Source organism: Callorhinus ursinus, unplaced genomic scaffold (assembly GCF_003265705.2).
Source record: "Callorhinus ursinus isolate GAN/ISIS: 27379988/994484 unplaced genomic scaffold, GSC_fseal_2.0 scaffold49, whole genome shotgun sequence".
NCBI lineage: Eukaryota > Metazoa > Chordata > Mammalia > Carnivora > Otariidae > Callorhinus > Callorhinus ursinus.
In genome coordinates, this window is record NW_027397111.1 from 7,684,512 (window position 1) to 7,703,432 (window position 18,921).

The 18,921-nt window shown below is 40.2% G+C and overlaps 1 protein-coding gene across 3 annotated transcripts; it reads right to left on the bottom strand.

Annotated features, from left to right (window-relative positions):
• Positions 1-491: 491 nt before the first annotated feature.
• On the bottom strand, positions 492-17,972 carry WEE1 (WEE1 G2 checkpoint kinase). Of its 3 annotated transcripts, XM_073882926.1 has the most exons (12): positions 17,257-17,972; positions 15,606-15,811; positions 14,845-14,908; positions 14,220-14,392; positions 13,609-13,730; positions 9,464-9,610; positions 6,885-6,980; positions 6,716-6,801; positions 5,506-5,676; positions 5,265-5,410; positions 4,267-4,355; positions 492-717 (listed from the first exon to the last, which is right to left on the bottom strand). In XM_073882926.1, the coding sequence occupies exons 1-12, from the start codon at positions 17,830-17,832 to the stop codon at positions 599-601; spliced, it is 1,995 nt and encodes a 664-aa protein (XP_073739027.1). In that variant the 5' UTR covers positions 17,833-17,972; the 3' UTR covers positions 492-598. The 3 variants fall into 3 exon arrangements, with proteins under 3 accessions (XP_073739027.1, XP_073739029.1, XP_025750272.1); XM_073882928.1 differs by lacking the exon at positions 6,885-6,980; XM_025894487.2 differs by lacking the exon at positions 492-717 and having other exon boundaries at positions 729-4,355.
• Positions 17,973-18,921: the final 949 nt, after the last annotated feature.

Genomic DNA, 18,921 nt, shown 5'->3' on the forward strand with positions numbered 1-18,921 from the left:
GCTTTGAGTCAACTTCATCTTTTCTGTATATAGTCACACTTCTCTTTCAGACCTCTCTCTTGATTTCCGTGACACTAGTCTTCCCAATTTTCCTAATATTCAGACTGCCCCTTCTTAACTCTCCTTTGTTGCCTGCACTCTTTCCATTAACTAGTATTTGTCCTCAACTTTCACGTGTCTGGAAAAAGCAAGATTCTTTGCCATAACATCTGAGTTGGAATTCTGGCTTTCCTACTCACCAAACTGAGCTCCTAAGTTAACTTACCTCAGCCTCTATAGTCTCATCAGCGAAAAGGGGACCTCTCTCTGGATAATCATCCGAAATGGAGCCATTGTACACTAAACCTGTGCTTCCCATTGGCATTATGCATTGGCAGGCATAAATTGGAATTCCAGGCCTGGAAACCCATTTCATATTTCATATAAAGTATTGTCAGCAATATTTTAAATGTCATAAGAATGTCAAAACTCAAAACAAATTAAGATGATCTTCAAAATATTTATTAACCATATAAAACTAAACAATATGAACTATGATATAAATGTTCCTTGAGGTATTTTTCTTCATGGGCTGGACTGGCCGAGGTTTCTTAGACTCTTAGTTTAATGAAGTTTGGACAGAACATGCCATCTTTTCCTGGTAAATCTTCCTAGAGCATACATAGATATTTTTCCTTATTCCAGAGACCTTTGAACTGCATTGAAAATTAGGGTCATCTGCCACAAAGAAAAAAAAAGTTCAATGATGTTCAGATGAATGCTTCTCAAAGTTTTTTAAAAGCTAAGCGCTGGGAAAGGGGCAGTTTCAATGATGTCTTACTCCTCCATTTTTATGAAAATCTACCTTGCTGAGCTTCTGAGAAATTTCTAACAATACAACTGGGTTTGCAGGAGACACTTCTAGATCCACTCACTCTGCAATGTCAAATCAGTTTTAGTGATGCTTTTTAGTTATATAAATGCCTCAAAAAACTGAATGAGGCAGTTTCCTCCAAATTCCTAGTTCCAGGCTTCACTTACGATTTTCACAATATCCAAAACACATCCAAAATTCTTTTTTGATCCATCCTCCTTGTTGATTGCTTTAATTGCCCTTCAAAAATTTCACACATAAAAATACCTTAGGGATGCAATCACTTATTTGATCTGTTGGCTAAAGTCAGGGAGATGCTTTGTGGAGATGAACTGGGGAGGAAGAAAACTACTCTAATGTCAGGATGCTGCTGCTTTAAGAATTAGGAGACAGCTGAAAGCAGTACCCAGATCCAGCTGTTAGCAATATTTTAAATGCCATTATTTCTTGACCTGTGGAACAGAGTGAAAACTAAAGCTTCAGAACTGGCTCTTCAAAAGACATTAGCTCCCTAGTTAAAGGGGGATGCCTTGGATTCGTGGCAAATTAAAGGTAAGGCAACAATTTCATTTGCAGTCAACTGCAATGTATGATTCCTCCTACCTGCCTGCATAGTCAATACTTAAAATTTTCCTTCCTTACTAAAGTCAGCTTTTCAAAGCAGTTTTATCAATCTTAGGTCTCTGTCTCAAACAATAACAGGCCCTTGCATTTCAGTTAACTTTTCTGGAAAATTCTTCAATGCTTCCATATTAGCACTTGTGGCTTCCTCCTGATGTTATAAGTTCTCATTCTATTATATAAAAACAAAAACTGTTCCGTGTATAGTGCTCCCAGTGAAATCCCTATCCTCCTGTGTCTGTCCACAGGGATCCTAGTTCAGGCCCTCTTTACTCTTACCCTGAATCAGTACAATGGCTTTGAAATCAGTCTAAATCTAATTCCCTGGATCTACTCACTGCTCTACCACCAGCATCTTCAAAAGCTATGTAATTGTCCTTTGAGCTATCACTCTACCTGCAGAATCCCTCCAACATAGCACTTAATCACATTTTATTGTCATTTTATGTTTACATGGGTCTCCTCTATTTTATCCTGAGTACTGAGGGGCAAAGACTGTATCTTACAGGTCTTTGGTCTACTGGTTAGTACATAGAAGGCATTCAACCTAAGTATCCTGTGGTGAATATGAGCCCAACTCTGTCAGCTTTTGGATGGGCTTAAGAATTCCTTCTAAAAATTTTTCCTACTTAATCTAATATTCTTAAACAATATGTGAAAAATTTACTGCAAATATCAACTTGAAAAATGCCCGTTTTCTTTGAAGCTAGTGCACTAGAAAAATGCGCCTCAATGACTTTGACCCTAATGTACACCAATTATACTTCTTAGTTTTGTCTTCAGTGACTACTGAAATGTGTTACCTACTCCAGTCTCAACCCCATCAGCTTTTTTATCTAATTTACCTGTCTGCACTAATTCCTCTCACTCCTCTAAAATATGCTTTTTAACATGCCATAGGCTTAAAAGCTAAAGTAATTAAGCTTATTAGAAATGTTTATAGTGGGAAGATACAGACCCTAATCAACAGAAATTATGTACCCATGATCAAAAAGCAGAAGGATCTTGCGAAATCCTTTTTGGTTTTTTGGGGTGTTGGGGGGTGGGGAACATCCATTTTTAAACTCTAAGGCCTTTACTGCTTACTCTGGTTCTAATCTATATCAGAAAAAGATGTCACATAGAATTAGCATTTGTACTCTCAACTCTTAAAAAATCCAGCCTAGTTGAGTTACAACCTCACTTTAAAGCTCTTGTGTGACTCAGCTTGTTAGAAAGTTGAGTCATTATACCCACTTAATAATCTAAAGCTATTTTAAACTACATTATCCTACATTTCTAGCAAATCAAATGCATAATATGCAACGTGATGTACAAATATTAAGAGTGACAAAAAACATTTATGGTTGATGGACAAATTTTTCTCCAGTCACAAAATGTAACTGATGTAGCCTATAAGCCCATCATTAAATACTGTTTCATATTCTATTGAAAAATGTGGCCTTTTAGTACTTTATATACATTATACTCTAAATGTTAAAATGTAGTGATACTAGAGATAAAATGGTAGAAAACAAGGCATCACAAAGATTTAGACAATTAAGGTAAGCTCAGAGTGACTTTTAATATGCCAATCAATGTTAATAAAACACAAGTCAAACAGACAAGTGCAAACATGCTGTAAACCAAAATTAATAGGAAAACAAACAATAGACAAATTCTGTGGTTTTTTCTTTTGCAATGTCTGGTTAGCCAGTATTATTAGTCAAATGGCTTATCATTGATAAAATGTATTTTGTGAAAAGCTTGGAATAGTCAGAAGTCATTCTGGCATTTCAAACAGCTATGTACACTATCACCAAGATTAGTTTATATACACAAATATTGAAGAGAAACCGGGCAAAACATTTAAAAACAGACTAACAATACAATCAAGTACAAAACTTGGGTAGAGGAAGGGAACATTTTAAAAAAGAGTCAGGGAAGGGCATTATCAGGAAAAATTACAAAACCAGTAATAATTATACTACATTAATACAGCAATCCAAAAGGGAAAAAAAAGGTGCATTACTCCAATGCACTAGCTTCAAAGTTCAAAGAAAAAAAGGCAAATAGCTGCTTGTCATCAAGAGCAGCTATATATTTCACATAATTGTTTTCCAAAAAAGCCTATTAACAACAATGATTGTTTAATGCTACAATTTTACAGCAAAGACAAAACTAAAATAGCAGCAAATTCACAAGGCAATACTTCCACAGAATTATCATTCCATGGTTCATGCAATGCCTACAAAGTGCTCCCAGTTGGATATACAAGTATAATTCACAATTTAAAAAAAAGAAATATAAGATTGACACACAGGTACATTGAAGGCTGAGTAGTACTGAGTCTCTTAGCATTTCCCTTTTCAAAGGGAGAATATGTTTGCAATAAAGCCCTTGAGTCCCTTTTACAGGTCACTACAAGGCACGACACCTTTTATTACAATGCAACAGCAAACTATAAGCAGCACACCACCACAGTGGTTAACCCTAGAAAGTCTGGTGTAACATCCAACAGTGACTGACATCCTACAGAAGACAGACTAGTAAGACTAGATGAAAGCCTGATATAGCACTGGTCAAAATACAGCTTTCAACTGTAATTCACAAATAAAAGTCCTAAAAGTTATGTCAGTGAAACTACTGACACCGATTGAGAAAGTAATTGCAAGCTGGATTCTAGCAGTGATTTCAACCTAGCTTCCTCTTGTCACAGTTTTTTGTGGGAGGTGGGAAATGAGTAGTTCAGTATATGGTAAGGCTGACAGAGCGGTTCATTTTCTTTCCAATAAGTCGAGATGTTCTATTACTCTGGGTGGTGGACCTAGTGGTCATCCGATCAGTGAAGAGTGCTCTTTCCTCAGCTGCAGCTTTTGCCATCTGAGCTTTCTTGAGTTCTCTAAGAACATAAAAATAGGAAACAAGACTTTTCACCTATTGTATTAATCCTAGGAAGGGATCCTAAGAGGCCAAACACAAACTATGTATCAGCTGGGAGATCTTAGCATGCCATCATTATTCTAAAATACAACTGAGGAAAAAAAATTACAGTATGAAACTTTAGCTTGTGCTCAAACAACTTAAATTTATGAAATGATTTTATTTTGTGCTCTCAGAATTAAAATATCATATACACTTGGACCCAAGTAATAAAGATGTTAGTAATGACTTTGAATTGTAATACAAAATAGTTTCAAACAGAACTCTAATTCGTATTGTGAAAATATCTTTACATAATAGAAATGAAACTTCTACTTCCTATTTGTATGAACTACGATGGCTATCAAACTCGTGGCAAATAAACCTTTTGTATTTCAAGTCAGTTTTATTAGGTTAAAATCAGCAGTAAAGCAAATAAGTTAGAATTATCATTCCAATCAATTTTCTGAAAAGTCAAAGGTCATTCAGACAAAATAGGAGACTCATCCACTAATGTAATTGATGTTAATTTAATCCTTCCATAGAAAATAAACAGAATGAAGGAAACTTAATTTATGGTGAGAGTTTAAGGGGGAAAGAAAAGCCTGTACAGGCTCACTTAGCTTTTGCTATAATTTAGGGATTGGGGATTAATACCACTTGCAAATACATGCTAGTCTTAAAAATTTTTAAGTCCATAATTTAAAAGTTTAGGAACAATACCAAGTAATAGGTCACAAATAACTAATTTAAGGCAGAAATCCCCAAGTTTTAACCATATAACATACCAAACCACTACAGCCTTCACTGACAGAAAACCTAAATCATCACTCATTACAATTTAAGAATGAAAATAAGAAAGTTAAAACATTCCAAAAAACTCACTTACTTCTGCAAAAGTGAATTTTTGAATTTTTCAGCATTCAGTTCTATTCGTAATTGTTCTGCACTTTTTCTAGAAGCAGACAGCAATACTGAATGCTTTACCAGTGCCATTGCTGAAGGTCTCCTCTCTGGATCTGGATGAATCATAACCTCAGAAAGAGAAGTAAGATTAAGGTAAAGATATGCAATTTAATAAAATATAAAACCATGTCAATAAAAAGTGCTTATATACAAAAAATGCTCACTTTTAGCAACTCTGTAAACTCTTGGGAAAGCACTTGGGGAATCCGGGGTAATCTACCCTGTCTGATTTCATGCCATTGGTCTCCATTTCTGGGAAGAGGTTCAGCACCAGCAGCACATACCACCGTGAGGGCAAGGGCAAAAATATCCGCTTTTGGTAGATGGGTATAGTTCTGTAAAATTAAAAAAAAAAAAATCTTAAGGGACTATAAAAATGGCCAAAATAAGTGATGACTTAGGTGAGAAACAAGACTAGATTAAAATATCCAATGTTACATTTACCATTAAAACCTATTCAGAGACTAAGTTAAACTTGAGGAGCTTTTTAAAATCACAAACACATACATACTCTGGGAGGGGAGTGGTAAATACATTTCTAAAAGTAAATGCCTTCCGGCTCCTGGGTGGCTCAGTCGGTTAAGCGACTGCCTTCGGCTCAGGTCATGATCCTGGAGTCCCGGGATCGAGTCCCGCATCGGGCTCCCTGCTCAGCAAGGAGTCAGCTTCTCCCTCTGACCCTCTTCCCTCTCGTGCTCTCATTCTCTCTCTCTCAAATAAATAAATAAAATCTTTAAAAAAATAAAAAATAAAAGTAAATGCCTTCTCTTTTTCACTAGTCCAATTCAACTCTCAGAATAAACTCCCGTCCTGGAGCATTCATATGAATACAGGAAACATGCATACATTGACAAGTTACAAATACATGTACACATATAAAAAGAACAATGGGATCGTGCAATTTATTTGTTCTACTTGTTCTACTTTCATTCTAAACTCTTATCAAGAAATATTTTGTCACACTTTTTCAAACAGTACTATTAACTATATGCTGTAATTTATTTAATCGTTCCTCTATTGCTAAACATTTATACTGTTCTCAATTTATTTGTTTATGAACATTTCTGTAGGCAAGACTCCTAGAAATGGAAATTCTGGGTCAAAGGGTACAGGATTTTAAAACGTTGATAGATACAAACGTTGATCTCCTAAAAGACTATGCCATTTTACAGTTCCACCAGTAGTTTATGAGAATTTCTTTTATAGTTCCATCATTGTTGAATACTATAAATCTTTGCCTTTACTCAATTTTGCTAGATTAAATATCCCCAGCTGATGGTTTTAGGCTTTATCATTTTACTAGTCATTAGCTTAAAATTTTAATATGTTTGCATTGTTATAAAGCAAATTGCATTATTAAAGGAAAAAAACTACCTCCTGCAAAACTTCATTTGCAAGAAAACGGCTATCACCCTCTTCAACTTGTGGACTAGAGATCCTTGTTACATGTCCAAGATCACCTGTAAGTATTAAAAAAAATAGAGTCAAGAGTTAAACAGCCTCCTACTTTTAAGGCAATAATCTGGTTATCTTTCTTTCTTACCTATTTTAAACATAACTTTGTTGGATGCCCAGTCATCTTCATCTCCTTCTTCAGAGGCAGCATTTGGGATTGAGGTTCGAGATATGAAAATATTACCTGTCAAACAGTTATTTATGTCAGCTGCACTAACAATTAATGGTGTAACCAAAATTCATAACAAGGCTGTACATCAGAATCATCCCAAAAGCTTTCAAATGTATAGATTTTCATATGTTCTACCCCAAAATCAAATGAGAATAAGAATCTCAGGGGACAGGAAATGGGGTTGTATTTTCTGGCCTACTACTGATCTTTGAACACTTGGAAACCACTTCATTAGACCCTTGTCATCCACACATTGATCTTTGGTTTTAACCACATAGAAATACAAAAAAGGCAATAATGTACTAATCTGTGGTGCTTCTAAATCATAAATTTTAATCTAATACTATGGGCTGCTATGAAAAGTACAAGTAATGTAACTTTTGAGTTTGGCTGTATCTACATCCCAGTGTGGCTTTGTGGTTCATCTCTGCTGTACACATACTTTTCTTCTTCAAATTCAGGTAAGTTCATGATTAACGTTAAGTTTCAGTGACAGATTTCATTTTAATAGTTTTACCAATGTAATACTGAGTTTATAAATGTTACATTCAATCAAGTCATCTTTCCAATTTCACTTTATTTATAGGATAATTTATTTTTCTATGTTATTTATAAATTTGAAATTTTAGGGCGCCTAGGTGGCTGTCATTAAGCGCCTGCCTTTGGCTCAGGTCGTGATCCCAGGGTCCTGGGATGGAGCCCCGCATTGGGCTCTCTGCTCAGCGGGAAGCCTGCTTCTCCCTCTCCCACTCCCCCTGCTGTGTTCCCTCTCTCGCTGTGTCTCTGTCAAATAAATAAAAAAAAAATCTTAAAAAAAAAATTTGAAATTTTAAAACTTCATTTGCCTTAATATTTTCAACTTTTATACTTATAAGGGTCTACTATGTTTGACACTTAAAACAGAGATGAATGAGTATAGGCAAACCTTACTAATTCCTATTTACTGCCATTAGTCCAAATATTATTTTTCCCCTTTTGGAAAATAAAAATTTTAGTGAGTTATTAGCATAAAGATAAGAAATTCTTCACATAACTTATAAGATTAAAGTAAGTTGTGTAAAATGATTTAAATTCTCATGAATCACACATTTCCAGACAAAAGCAAAACAAAACAAAAAACCTTCATTAAATTCAACTTAGAAACACCTAGCCTAAAATTCATACTTGAATTCATCAACCTGTTAGTTTTAACTTCCAATTTATAGGAAACACAGGGGAGAAAGGGAGTAAGATAAATGATGCAAGGGAGCAACCAGTCAAATCCAGAAGGACATCCTACAAGACAAAGTCCTTATTAGTATTATTTTTTTAAGGTAGAGAAAGGGTAAAACCTGAAGAGAAAAAAAAAAAAAAAGAATAAAAGTAGATGGTATGCATGGTCCTGAAAATGGATACTAGTTTGGAAAAGTAAACCAAAAAAACTTGGTCACCTGGGAAAAATTTTAATATGATCCAGCTAGTAGAATAGATGAAAATTTACTGAAACATAAAGGTAGGGGCGCCTGGGTGGCTCCGTTGGTTATGCGACTGCTTTCAGCTCAGGTCATGATCCCAGAGTGCTGGGATTGAGTCCCACATCGGGCTCCCAGCTCAGCAGGTAGCCTGCTTCTCCCTCTGACCCTCTCCCCTCTCATGCTGTTTCTCTCTCTCTCTCTCTCAAATAAATAAATAAAATCTAAAAAAAAAAAAAGGTAGAGTTGACTTATAAAAAGTTTTAAAATACTGTGTACATTATGAGGTTATTTTAATAAAACGAGAGAGATGTGCACTAAGATGTTACTGCAGCATTCACTTGCACCCTTTTTTAATGCAAGATAATCATACTGCAGGATGCCTTCGTGACTCAGTGGGTTAAGCATCTGCCTTTGGCTCAGGTCATGAACCCAGGGTCCTGGGATTGAGTCCCACATTGGGCTCTTTGCTCAGCAGGGAGCCTGCTTCTCCCTCTGCTGCTCCCCCTGCTTGTGTTCTCTCTCTCTGACAAATAAAAATCTTAAAAATATATATTGTTTAAAAAAAAAAGGTAATCATACTGCATGTGCCATTTGTTTTCTGAATAATGCAGTAACACTTTCATGGTATTATAGGCTAGAAATACCACGTTACATAGCATTTATGTTTCCAAAAACGTGTTCACATATCTCATTTTTTCTAACAACCCTGTTAGCAGTACCAGCATTATTTTGTAATTATGATTCTATAACCTAGAAGAGAAGGGCTTTAAACAACAGGTTCTTAGTCTCCCCATCAGAGTCCCACTTCATGACTATGTGGTTTCCATAAGATGGAGCAAATTTTTCCAACTTTTAATAAAAATGAATTGTCTCAAATATTTTGGAATAACAAGAGGTGACTGGAAATCATAAAACAATATAAACATGTGGCTCAAAGGTCTTTTAAAACTAACAATGAAAAAACAGAGTAAGATGTTTTAATGAAATCATTTATTCTCTATAACACTAAAGAACACAGGTCAGAGAATTTGTAATACTTACTAGGCTTTATATCCATATGAACCAAAGACATTGAATGAATATACCTCAAGCCCCGGCCAACTTGCAAAAGGAGATCCTTCAACTCTGCTTCTGTAAAGTAACTCATGCTTCTATAGTTTTCACTTATGGCATCAGCTAAACTTCCACCTAACAAACATGGGAAAAATTAGCAATTTCCTCTTCATGAGATCTTATTTCTTTTCCCTCCATCTTTACTGAGTGGCCACAAACTCAACAAAGAAAGTAGCATTTTATACGACCTATTCTTTCTTTCCTGCTTGTGAAATTTAAATTTTATTTATTCTTTTGGTAAGTACTATACTCACATGCGGACAAAATATAAGTCTATTTCATCCATATACCCCAGCATCCTACCTGGTTCTTTTTCCCAGAATAAACCAATGTTATTGGTTTCTTATATATTTTTTCCAACTCCTTTTCATAGAAATGATAACATATTTTCATTATCTTGAGAATCATTCTTTACTAACATACAAAGACTACCTTGTTCTCTCGTGTCTCTACAGAATTCCATTGTATTATTGAATGGTAATGCATTAGCCAATCTCCTAATTGATGAACATTTTAAAATAATTTCCAAGCCTTTGCTACTATATACTATAGTCTAAGGAATAACTTTGTACATTGGCCATTTCACACACATTTAACATATCTCATAGAAACAAACTGCTGGTTTAAAGGGTTATACCAGGGCGCCTGGGTGGCACTTGATTGAGAGTCTGACTCTTGGTTTCGGCTCAGCTCATGATCTTGGGGTCATGGAATTGAGCCCTCCCTCGGGCTAGCACTCAGTGTGGAGTCTGCTTGTCTCTCTCACTCTGTTCCTCTCAGCACCCTGCCCTCATGCTCGTGCACACACTCTAATAAATAAATAAAATCGTTTCTTAAAAAATAGAGTATGTTCAGTCACAGAACAGTACTAATATGTGGCTCAAGTATGTGTGTGAAATACTATCTTATATATAGAATATATTTTTATAGCTGAGAGGAACATTTCTCTATTTATCCTTCTACAAAACAGCTTAGGGTTTGTATTCACACCATTGGTGCCAAACCTTCATTGCCTATGAAAATTCACATAAAAGAAGTAACAGTGTATTCGGTTTCTGATTTCAAAATGGCTGGTACTCAAACACTGCTAGCATGTGCCTTATGTGAATCTGAGGCTTTGGAAGACAAATCTGGGGCAATTTTACTTACACTTACACACACACACACAGAGTTCCCCATAGAGAAGGCTGTATCAATTTATACTCCCATCATTAATGTATGAGAATAACTTTTCCCACACCCTCGACAGCAGTCTATAAATTTTATAGGTAAAAACCAGTGTTTTAGTAGTTTTAACTTATACTACTTTTACTATGAATGAGAATAAAACCTGCTTTTATAGGAGCAGTCAAACCAACCAGCTCATTTGTTTATACTTTAAAAAACTTCATAAGTTTATACTTCATAAGTTTTATTTAAAACACTGTAAGTTTATAACTTATCTCAGGAAAAGAAGAGTTATGTAAAACAAAACAAAAATCAAAAACCAAAACAAACCACTTCTGTTTAAAGCTTAGTTAGGAATAATTAAATCAGAGCCAGGGTAATAAAATCAGGAAGGTATATTGATATATATTAGTCAGGAAAGGAAGTCCTACAATTTGAATAAGACTAGGTAGTAAAATGTTCAACGTGTTTTAAAAATAAAAATAAATCACACACCTCAATATTTTAGACTTAGGTATGTTCTCCATATTTGTACAGATCTTGAACTGCAGGAAAAAGAGGGCTCTAGAAGGGAGGTCAATAAACGGGCTTCAAGTCCTAGTCCAAGTTTAATAAGCATTTTAGTGGATCTACCAACTATAGCTAGGCCAGTTCCTTCTATTTCACTGCTGAAAGGCAAAGAGAAGTGAGAAGAGCAAGACACTCATCTGATATTTCATGTTCTCTTCCCCTATCCATCAACATTTTTCCACACTTGTTTACCGGGGTAAAAATTTCAATCTATCACCAAACCAAGACAAAAGGCTTAAAATGCAAATGACTGGTTTGAGATAACAAGGAAACTTAAGTCACGATAAAGGACGTAAGTTAATCACCATGTATAAATGAAATAATAGAATCATTTCCCTGTGAAACTGGGGAAAAGGATCTGAAGATCAGGCCTATTATTAGGACATTCAAAGCTTCATGTGGAGAGAAGAACGGTAGAAAAGGAAATGGAAGAGCTCATGAATGTATCTAGATAGCCTCATTTCCTTTCATCTAACAGAACAGACAACTATTCTAAGAGGCAACCCTGTTTCACACAGGTCTATTTATTTTTTAAAGATCTGTATATTCTTTAAGTGTTTTACACTGTTCCAAAATAATAAACTGTTTCAAAATATTATTTTATAATCTAACTGTATTACAAGACTGGGTTTTGTTTTGTTTTTTTAGGACAAGGTCTTTATAATCTGAGAGGGTAGCAAGTCAACTCACTCCTCCCTACCCCCCCAGGCCCAAAGTTTTCTCAAAATCATCTGAATTATACAACCACATATTTATTTGGTTGATTGTTAGAAATGTGTGATCCCTGAAGTACTACCGAAATACTTGTTAAGAGGACCAGCCACATCAACAAGGTGAAAGGGAGAAAGAAACTGGAAGATGGCATCTAGCAAACATTGAGTGGAAAAGACATGGTCAAACTGTCCTATAGTGGGGCGCCTGGGTGGCTCAGTCGTTGGGCGTCTGCCTTCGGCTCAGGTCATGGTCCCAGGGTCCTGGGATCGAGCCCCACATCGGCTCCCTGCTCCGCGGGAAGCCTGCTTCTCCCTCTCCCACTCCCCTGGCTTGTGTTCCCTCTCTTGCTGTCTCCCTGTCAAATAAATAATAAAATCTTAAAAAAAAAATGTCCTATATTAAGTGCAGTAACTGAAAAATGAAGGTTAAGAAACAGAAGAAACAGATTAGACCACAAGGTCACGAGAGGTAGCTACATAAATATTCTGATATGAATAGAAAAAACATTTCAGGAGATGTGTGAAACAAATTAGCAGCAATGCAGTATACTGAGCACTTAGTTCTTTCAAGTACAGAGATTAATATAATGACAACTCAACAAAAAGTAGGTGTGAGAAATGGATCTTTTACTTCTTTTTTGTTCAATGTTTTTAAATACTGAAAACCTGAATCCACTACCTACACCACTTATTTATTCACAAGCTATGAGAAGGCTGGTCTTGTTGAAAGAAATGAAAATCAAAAAAAATAACACACAAATCCTTGCTATCACCTCCCAACTGCTCACTAAATTCTAAATTCTCTAATACTCACAGAAGATATACAGAAATGGAAACCCAGCATATATAAAGATTTACCTATTTAATAATAGGTATTTATAAGAACCAGAATTGAGACCAGGGTTTTGATAAAGGTTTAATGAAGAAGGGGGGAACCAAGTTGGTCCTTGAGGAAGTTTTTGAAATTGAAAGCTCTCCAGAGGTCCAAAGTTGAACCTCTACACATGCTTGTTTTGTTGGTTTTGGGGGGAAATGAGGGAGAGAGGCACAGTTTAGAGAACTAAAAGCATAACTTAATAGAAAAGTGTGAGTGGATTCCAGTGGTAAACTAGGTTGGAAAAATGGGAATGGGGCAAGATTACTGAATACTTTGAACAAATGGCTGAAGTTAGAACAATGGAGAGTCACTGTCACTTTATGAGTAACCAGTTATCAGTTTTAACAGCATAAAAACTGAAATGGAAAGGGAAGGCTAGATGCATTGAACCTACATTATGAACTACCATACACCACATACACTATGCTGCGTGCTATGGATACCAAAATATACATGGCAAGACCACTGTCCTCGCATGATCAGTTTGACTAATAGGCACACTACCATGCACAATTCTACTACCGAAGTAAAAAGGACAAGGTTTTCAATCTTTACTTAATATCCAGGTAAGCAATGAACTTAAAACTCATGTTAAGCTTCTTGAATTTGTGAGAGCTATGCTCTCTTTGTATTTATAAGAGATAAGAGAGACACAGAATTAGAGCAGGATTTCAGATAAAAACTATTTCCTCAGTGTTCATTTTTTTGAGCTCACAAGTTTGTAAGAGAACCAACACATTACTCACCATTACAATATTCATTCTGTATAAGCATATGATCATCTTCTGCCCATGCAGAGAAATATCGAACTACATGAGAATGCTGTCCAAGCACTGCATGAGCATATACTTCCCTCAAAGCGTTCTGCCTAGGATAAATTTGAGATTGACAGAATGGTAAGTCATTTTTATCCAAGCCTAACTTGAACTAATTTATCTGAAACTTCGTAAGAGAAACTTGACTTCTGTTATCTATCCTTATGCTGAAGGATAACTTTCTTAAGAGAAAGGGAGTTAAGACTCTGTACCAGATTTTTCTAAAGGCTTCCATTAAAGAAGAATGTTAGTTACAAAGAAGGAAGCTTGCTGGTCCTAGGACTCAGGAAAAATGAAACTCCATTTTACTGTGAATTCATGGATGCTACCAAAAAAAAGAAATTTAAGTTAGGTTCCAAAATAAGACTACTCATAATTTTACCAAATCCAATAAGAATTAATGGCACAAAATGAAAAGGATCTGATTAAATTATTACAGCTTCTCAAAAGTGAGAGAATTTCAGTGCTTAATTATGTAAAACCTTAATGTTTGCAACACCATAGGGTATAAAAGAGCAAAAGACAAAATTTTTAATACATACTCATCGACAGAGCCAGCCAATGGCTTTTTTGATCGCTTAATGGCATAAATGCATCCATCCAGCCTCTTCACACACTTAAACACAGAACCAAATTCTCCAGAGCCAATTTTCTCTAGCTCATGAAATTCTGTTGTATACCGTGACTTCATATTGCTTTCAGTAATTGTAATTCTCTGTAATAAAAAAGTGTATCCATATTTATAATACAAAGATATGAAAATGATTTTTTGCTATGATGATAGCCCTATGTGGGAAATTTAAAAATGATTTTTGGGGCACCTGGGTGGCTCAGTTGGTTAAGCGACTGCCTTCAGCTCAGGTCATGATCCTGGAGTCCCGGGATCGAGTCCCGCATCGGGCTCCCTGCTCGGCAGGGAGTCTGCTTCTCCCTCTGACCCTCCCCTCTCTCATGCTCTCTCTCATTCTCTCTCTCAAATAAATAAATAAAATCTTTAAAAAAAATAAATAAATAAAAAAATAAAAATGATTTTTTTGCTATGATGCTAGCACTATGTGTGAAATTTAAAAATCATATCTTATGTTTTAATGGATATTTAACATATATATATGGTAACTTGTTAAGACGTAGAAAATGAAATTTCAGAAACAATGAAAAGCTATTTACTTTAGCAGGTCTTGTTTCATCTTCGAACTCATAATCACTGGCTTCCATGTCTTCACCACAAGAACTGAAAAATATTATGTATTTTTCCATCAACAGATCTGACAGACACATCAACTAGAGATCCAAAACTTTATCTGATAGGTGTACAGTGAAACTGCATTTTAATGAATAAAAACAGACAAGAAAGGGCGCCTGGGTGGCTCAGTTAAACATCTGCTTTCAGCTCGGGTCATGATCCCAAGGTCCTGGGATTCAGTCCCGTGTCCAGCTCCCTGCTCAGTGTGGAGGGAGTCTGATTCTCCTTCTGCCCCTCCCCCCGCTTGTGTGATCTCTCTCCTGCCACGCAAAAATAAATTAAAAAAAAAAAAACAGGTAAGAAAGCACTTAATTTTATAATCACGAGATATAGCTCAGCTGAAGAAAATGCTGTCCCCGCTGAAATATGCTTATTAACTACAAGCCAACACCACCACACATATCAAAATTAAAGTCTTTCTAAATCAACTCTCTCTGCCTGCCTCATTTTTGACACCAGCAGATTTCCTACAAGCTATCTAGGCTTTTTATTCCTTCTTTTTCACACCACTACTTTTCTACAGCTGATTACTTTCCACCTACCTCTCCTGCGAAGTGGGTGCTAGCAACAGAAAAATTTCAGAGCATAAACTTCCATGTCATTCAGATGAAATTAAATTTTGATAAGTACCACAAACCAATCTTGAGTGGTTGGGGACCAAACTGTGGAGTACGAAATAACTTACTCATTCCAATGTGTTCGCTTTCTTCTACGACATTGTCCTGAGGAATGAAGTAACACAGAATCTGGGGTAAAAGGATTAATATTCACTTGAGGAGTCTGTCGCATGTCAAATTCCCTTCTTCCTGATTTTTCTGTATCCATGAATAGAGAACCACCTCGGAGTTTAACAGAGCTGGAATCGATTCCTCGAGCTTTGGAGAGCAAACTCTAGGACAAGAAAAATAAAATTTTTAGTATCCAAGTCCTATAGACAGCCTTCTCAACCCAACCTTCAACAAGCCTTTCACAGGTCTGATAGTGTAGATCAAAGCAACACACAAGCCTCTGTCACATCTCCAGCAAAACAGTGGTTCACTACAGCAGTCTGAAAGGTGGATACCCACCACCTTTTCTGAAAAAGATAGCCACATAAAATAGGTCTCTGACCCTAAAAAGAGTAGGAATGCAGACTAAAATTAAGTTTATTCTAGAGTCCAGAAGTTAACAAAACCTTTCATTCCATCTAAAAATAGCAGTCAGGGAGCCCCATAAAAGCTCCCTTCCCCCATCCAAATAGGGCTTTGAAAACCACCTCCGGCGGACTCCTCCCCTCACTTCCAGAGGGATCATGCCTTGGGCAAGTCCCTAATAAACAGTAACGCTCAAAAAACACATCTTCGTGAGGTTTACGACCAATGGCACTGAAAGGTACTCAAAAAGATACATTTTCCGTATTAGTTTTATAAACGCGATACTTGCCTCAATTTCGTGACGGGTGTTTTTAAAATCTGCTGCTACATCTAAAGTTCCAGAAGTAGTAATCTGCATACTCACTTGCTACTCAACAAACAGGTGCTGAACACCTCCTTCATTGTGCTATGTTATCAGCAATATGAAAGCACAAGGGTCCAAGAAACCCCACCAATGCGGGCTTTTAACAGCTGGATGTCCCTAATCGTTACACGTAGGCTGACCACACAAGGGCACTGCAAACCGAAGGGTGTAAACAAACGCTTACCCAATAAATAGCATGTACGGACAGTAGCTTTACTCTGAGTTAATGAGTGTTTAAGACTGGAAACGCCTGGAAGGCCAGCCTTTTCTCGCAAGTCGAAGCGCAGTCCCCCTCCATACCACCTCAAACTTAACCCCTTAAGGCCCTATGACACGAAACGATAAGCGCATGAAATTTTTTTTTTAACCGAACTCCCGCGTGCGCCGCCCAAATTACAGGGCCCATCACTGCATTTAAAAGGCACCATATGGCTGCGGGGCTCAGGAGTGTCAGGTGGCCGGGCCAGCACCACTCCAAGCATCCTTCCAAACCACGTTATCAGTGCCACACTCCGGGCTGACACAGTCGGGAAGGCCCCGACTCGACGGGCGTGAAACCATCAGCCACCTGGACGGCGCCGATCAGCCCCTTTGAAAGATGAAGAAGTTCCAGAAGAGGCCCATTGTTCAGTTACATAATCTTAACGGACAACTTCTGGGCAGGGCCAAAAAGAGGGGCTGCCAACTTTTTGTTGCGGCTCCGGGGAACGAGTGGGGGTGCGGCCGGGCGGTTATGTAACCGAACCCAGGCAGCGCCGCGCTCGGCTCCCGGCGCCGCGGCCTTTTTAAAAGGCTGGGCGGGCGCGGGCTCGGGGTGCCCGGGCCCCCAGTCCTCTCACCTTGGGCGTGTGCGGCGTGTCGAAGAGGCGTAGCTTGCGGAAGGTCTTGTGCGGCGGGGTGCCTGGGTGGTCCGGCAGCGGCGAGCAAGGGCCCTCGCCAGCCCGGCGCGCCCCGCAGCGGCGCGGGGACGCATCCCCAGCGCCGCCGTAGCGCACCGGCGAGAACGAGCTGCCCAGGAAGTAGGCGGCTGCCGGCGACTTGACCGGTGACGAGGAGCCGAAACCCTCTTCCTCCCACGAATCGCCCTCGGCCCCGCCGCCTGGCGCATCGGCGCCGGGACAGGCGCCCCGCAGCAACATGTCCTCCTCCAACTCCCCGGGGCTGCCGGGGGCCGGGCCGGGCGAGCGGCGGTGCTCGGGCCCGGGCTCTGTGGGGCTACGCGCAGGCGGCAGCGGCGAGTCGGGCTCTTGAAAAGCCGAGTCCTCCCCCGTGCTGTGGCCGCTGCCCTCCTCCTCTTCCTCCTCCTCCTCCTCCTCACAGTCGCTGCACGGCGAGAAGATCAGCTTCTGCCTCAAAGTGCAGGAAGCCCCAGGACGGCGGGGCGGCGGCGGCTGCTGCCGGCTCAAGAAGCTCATCGCGCCCCTGGGGCCGGGGCCGAGGACCGGAGAGCCGGAGTCCGCGGAGTCCAGGACGCGGATGGCCCAGGGGGCGGGTCCGCCACGTGCGACTGGGCGCGCCTGGTCGCGACCCGCGCGGTGGCGGGCTGCGGCCCTGGAGCGCTCGGGGCTGCGGGCAGCGGCGGCGGCGGCGGTGGTGGCGGCGGCGGCGGCGGCGGCGGCGGTGGCGGCGGCGGCGGCGTGGACTGTCCAGCAGAGGCAGGGCGGCCTAGGCACCGAGGCTGGGGTCTCCGCAGTTCCACCCGCAGGTTCGGGCTCCGCGGCTTCCCGCGACCGTTAATCACGTGAGTGCTCGACCCACCAATCCCCGCCCAGCCCCGGGTTTGAAAAAAAAGGAGGGCGCGACGTAGCCCGCGGGGGAGGGATCAACTACGCGATTTTGGCGCGAACCCGCTGGCTCCGCCCCCCTCCCCCCCTCCCGCCCTCCGCAGCCAGGCTTGGGCGGGCGCGGCGCCGCGGGCCTATGAGGGAGCCGGGCTTCTGGGAGCCGAGCTGGGCGCCGCCTGGTCGGGGCCGAGCGGGAGAGCCGAGGCGGCCTTCTGGGAGGGGCGAGGGGGGAGGGGCGAGGGGGGGCCGGGTTCGAACGCCGTCCTGGAGGTGACTTGCTCGCAGGCCCTCAGGCGCTCTGGGGTCTGAGGTGGGGACTGGGGAACATTTCTGGTCCCCTCCGGGTCGGAGCGAGCGGGTAACCACCGTGGCCCTCGGGCTCAGCCCCGGGAGTGCGACCTCCGGTCCCGCGTCCCTTTGGTGCGGGCCACTGGGGCGTTGTGGGTGTGGCTGTGGGCAGTCACGTTCTCCGGCAGAGGTTTGAGCCGGAAATGGTGACTCGGGCCTCAGGAGTTCTGCGATCTGAGCCGGTTGCTTAGGGTGGACGCCGAAATCAGCAAGAAGGCCAACACACGAGAGCTCGCGGCGGGGACACCGGCTGTGGGGAAGGCTTCCGGAGCCTCAGTTTCCCCCCAGGGTGTCTGTTAGGGTCGGGTTTGCCCCTTGCGAGGGGGCAAAGCTTTGCCTAGGCCGTGGCCCCCTTTGGAGTCCCTTCCCCCC

Excerpts from the sequence above, each read along its gene's own strand:
- WEE1 (XM_073882926.1), bottom strand. The coding sequence starts at position 17,832 with ATGAGCTTCTTGAGCCGGCAGCAGCCGCCGCCGCCCCGCCGTCCTGGG. Across the intron at positions 5,411-5,505 it reads AGTTTACAGAGTTGCTAAAA|GTTATGATTCATCCAGATCC; the intron begins GTGAGCATTTTT and ends TCTCTTTCTGAG. Across the intron at positions 718-4,266 it reads CACTAGGTCCACCACCCAGA|ATGACCCTAATTTTCAATGC; the intron begins GTAATAGAACAT and ends TCTTTGTGGCAG.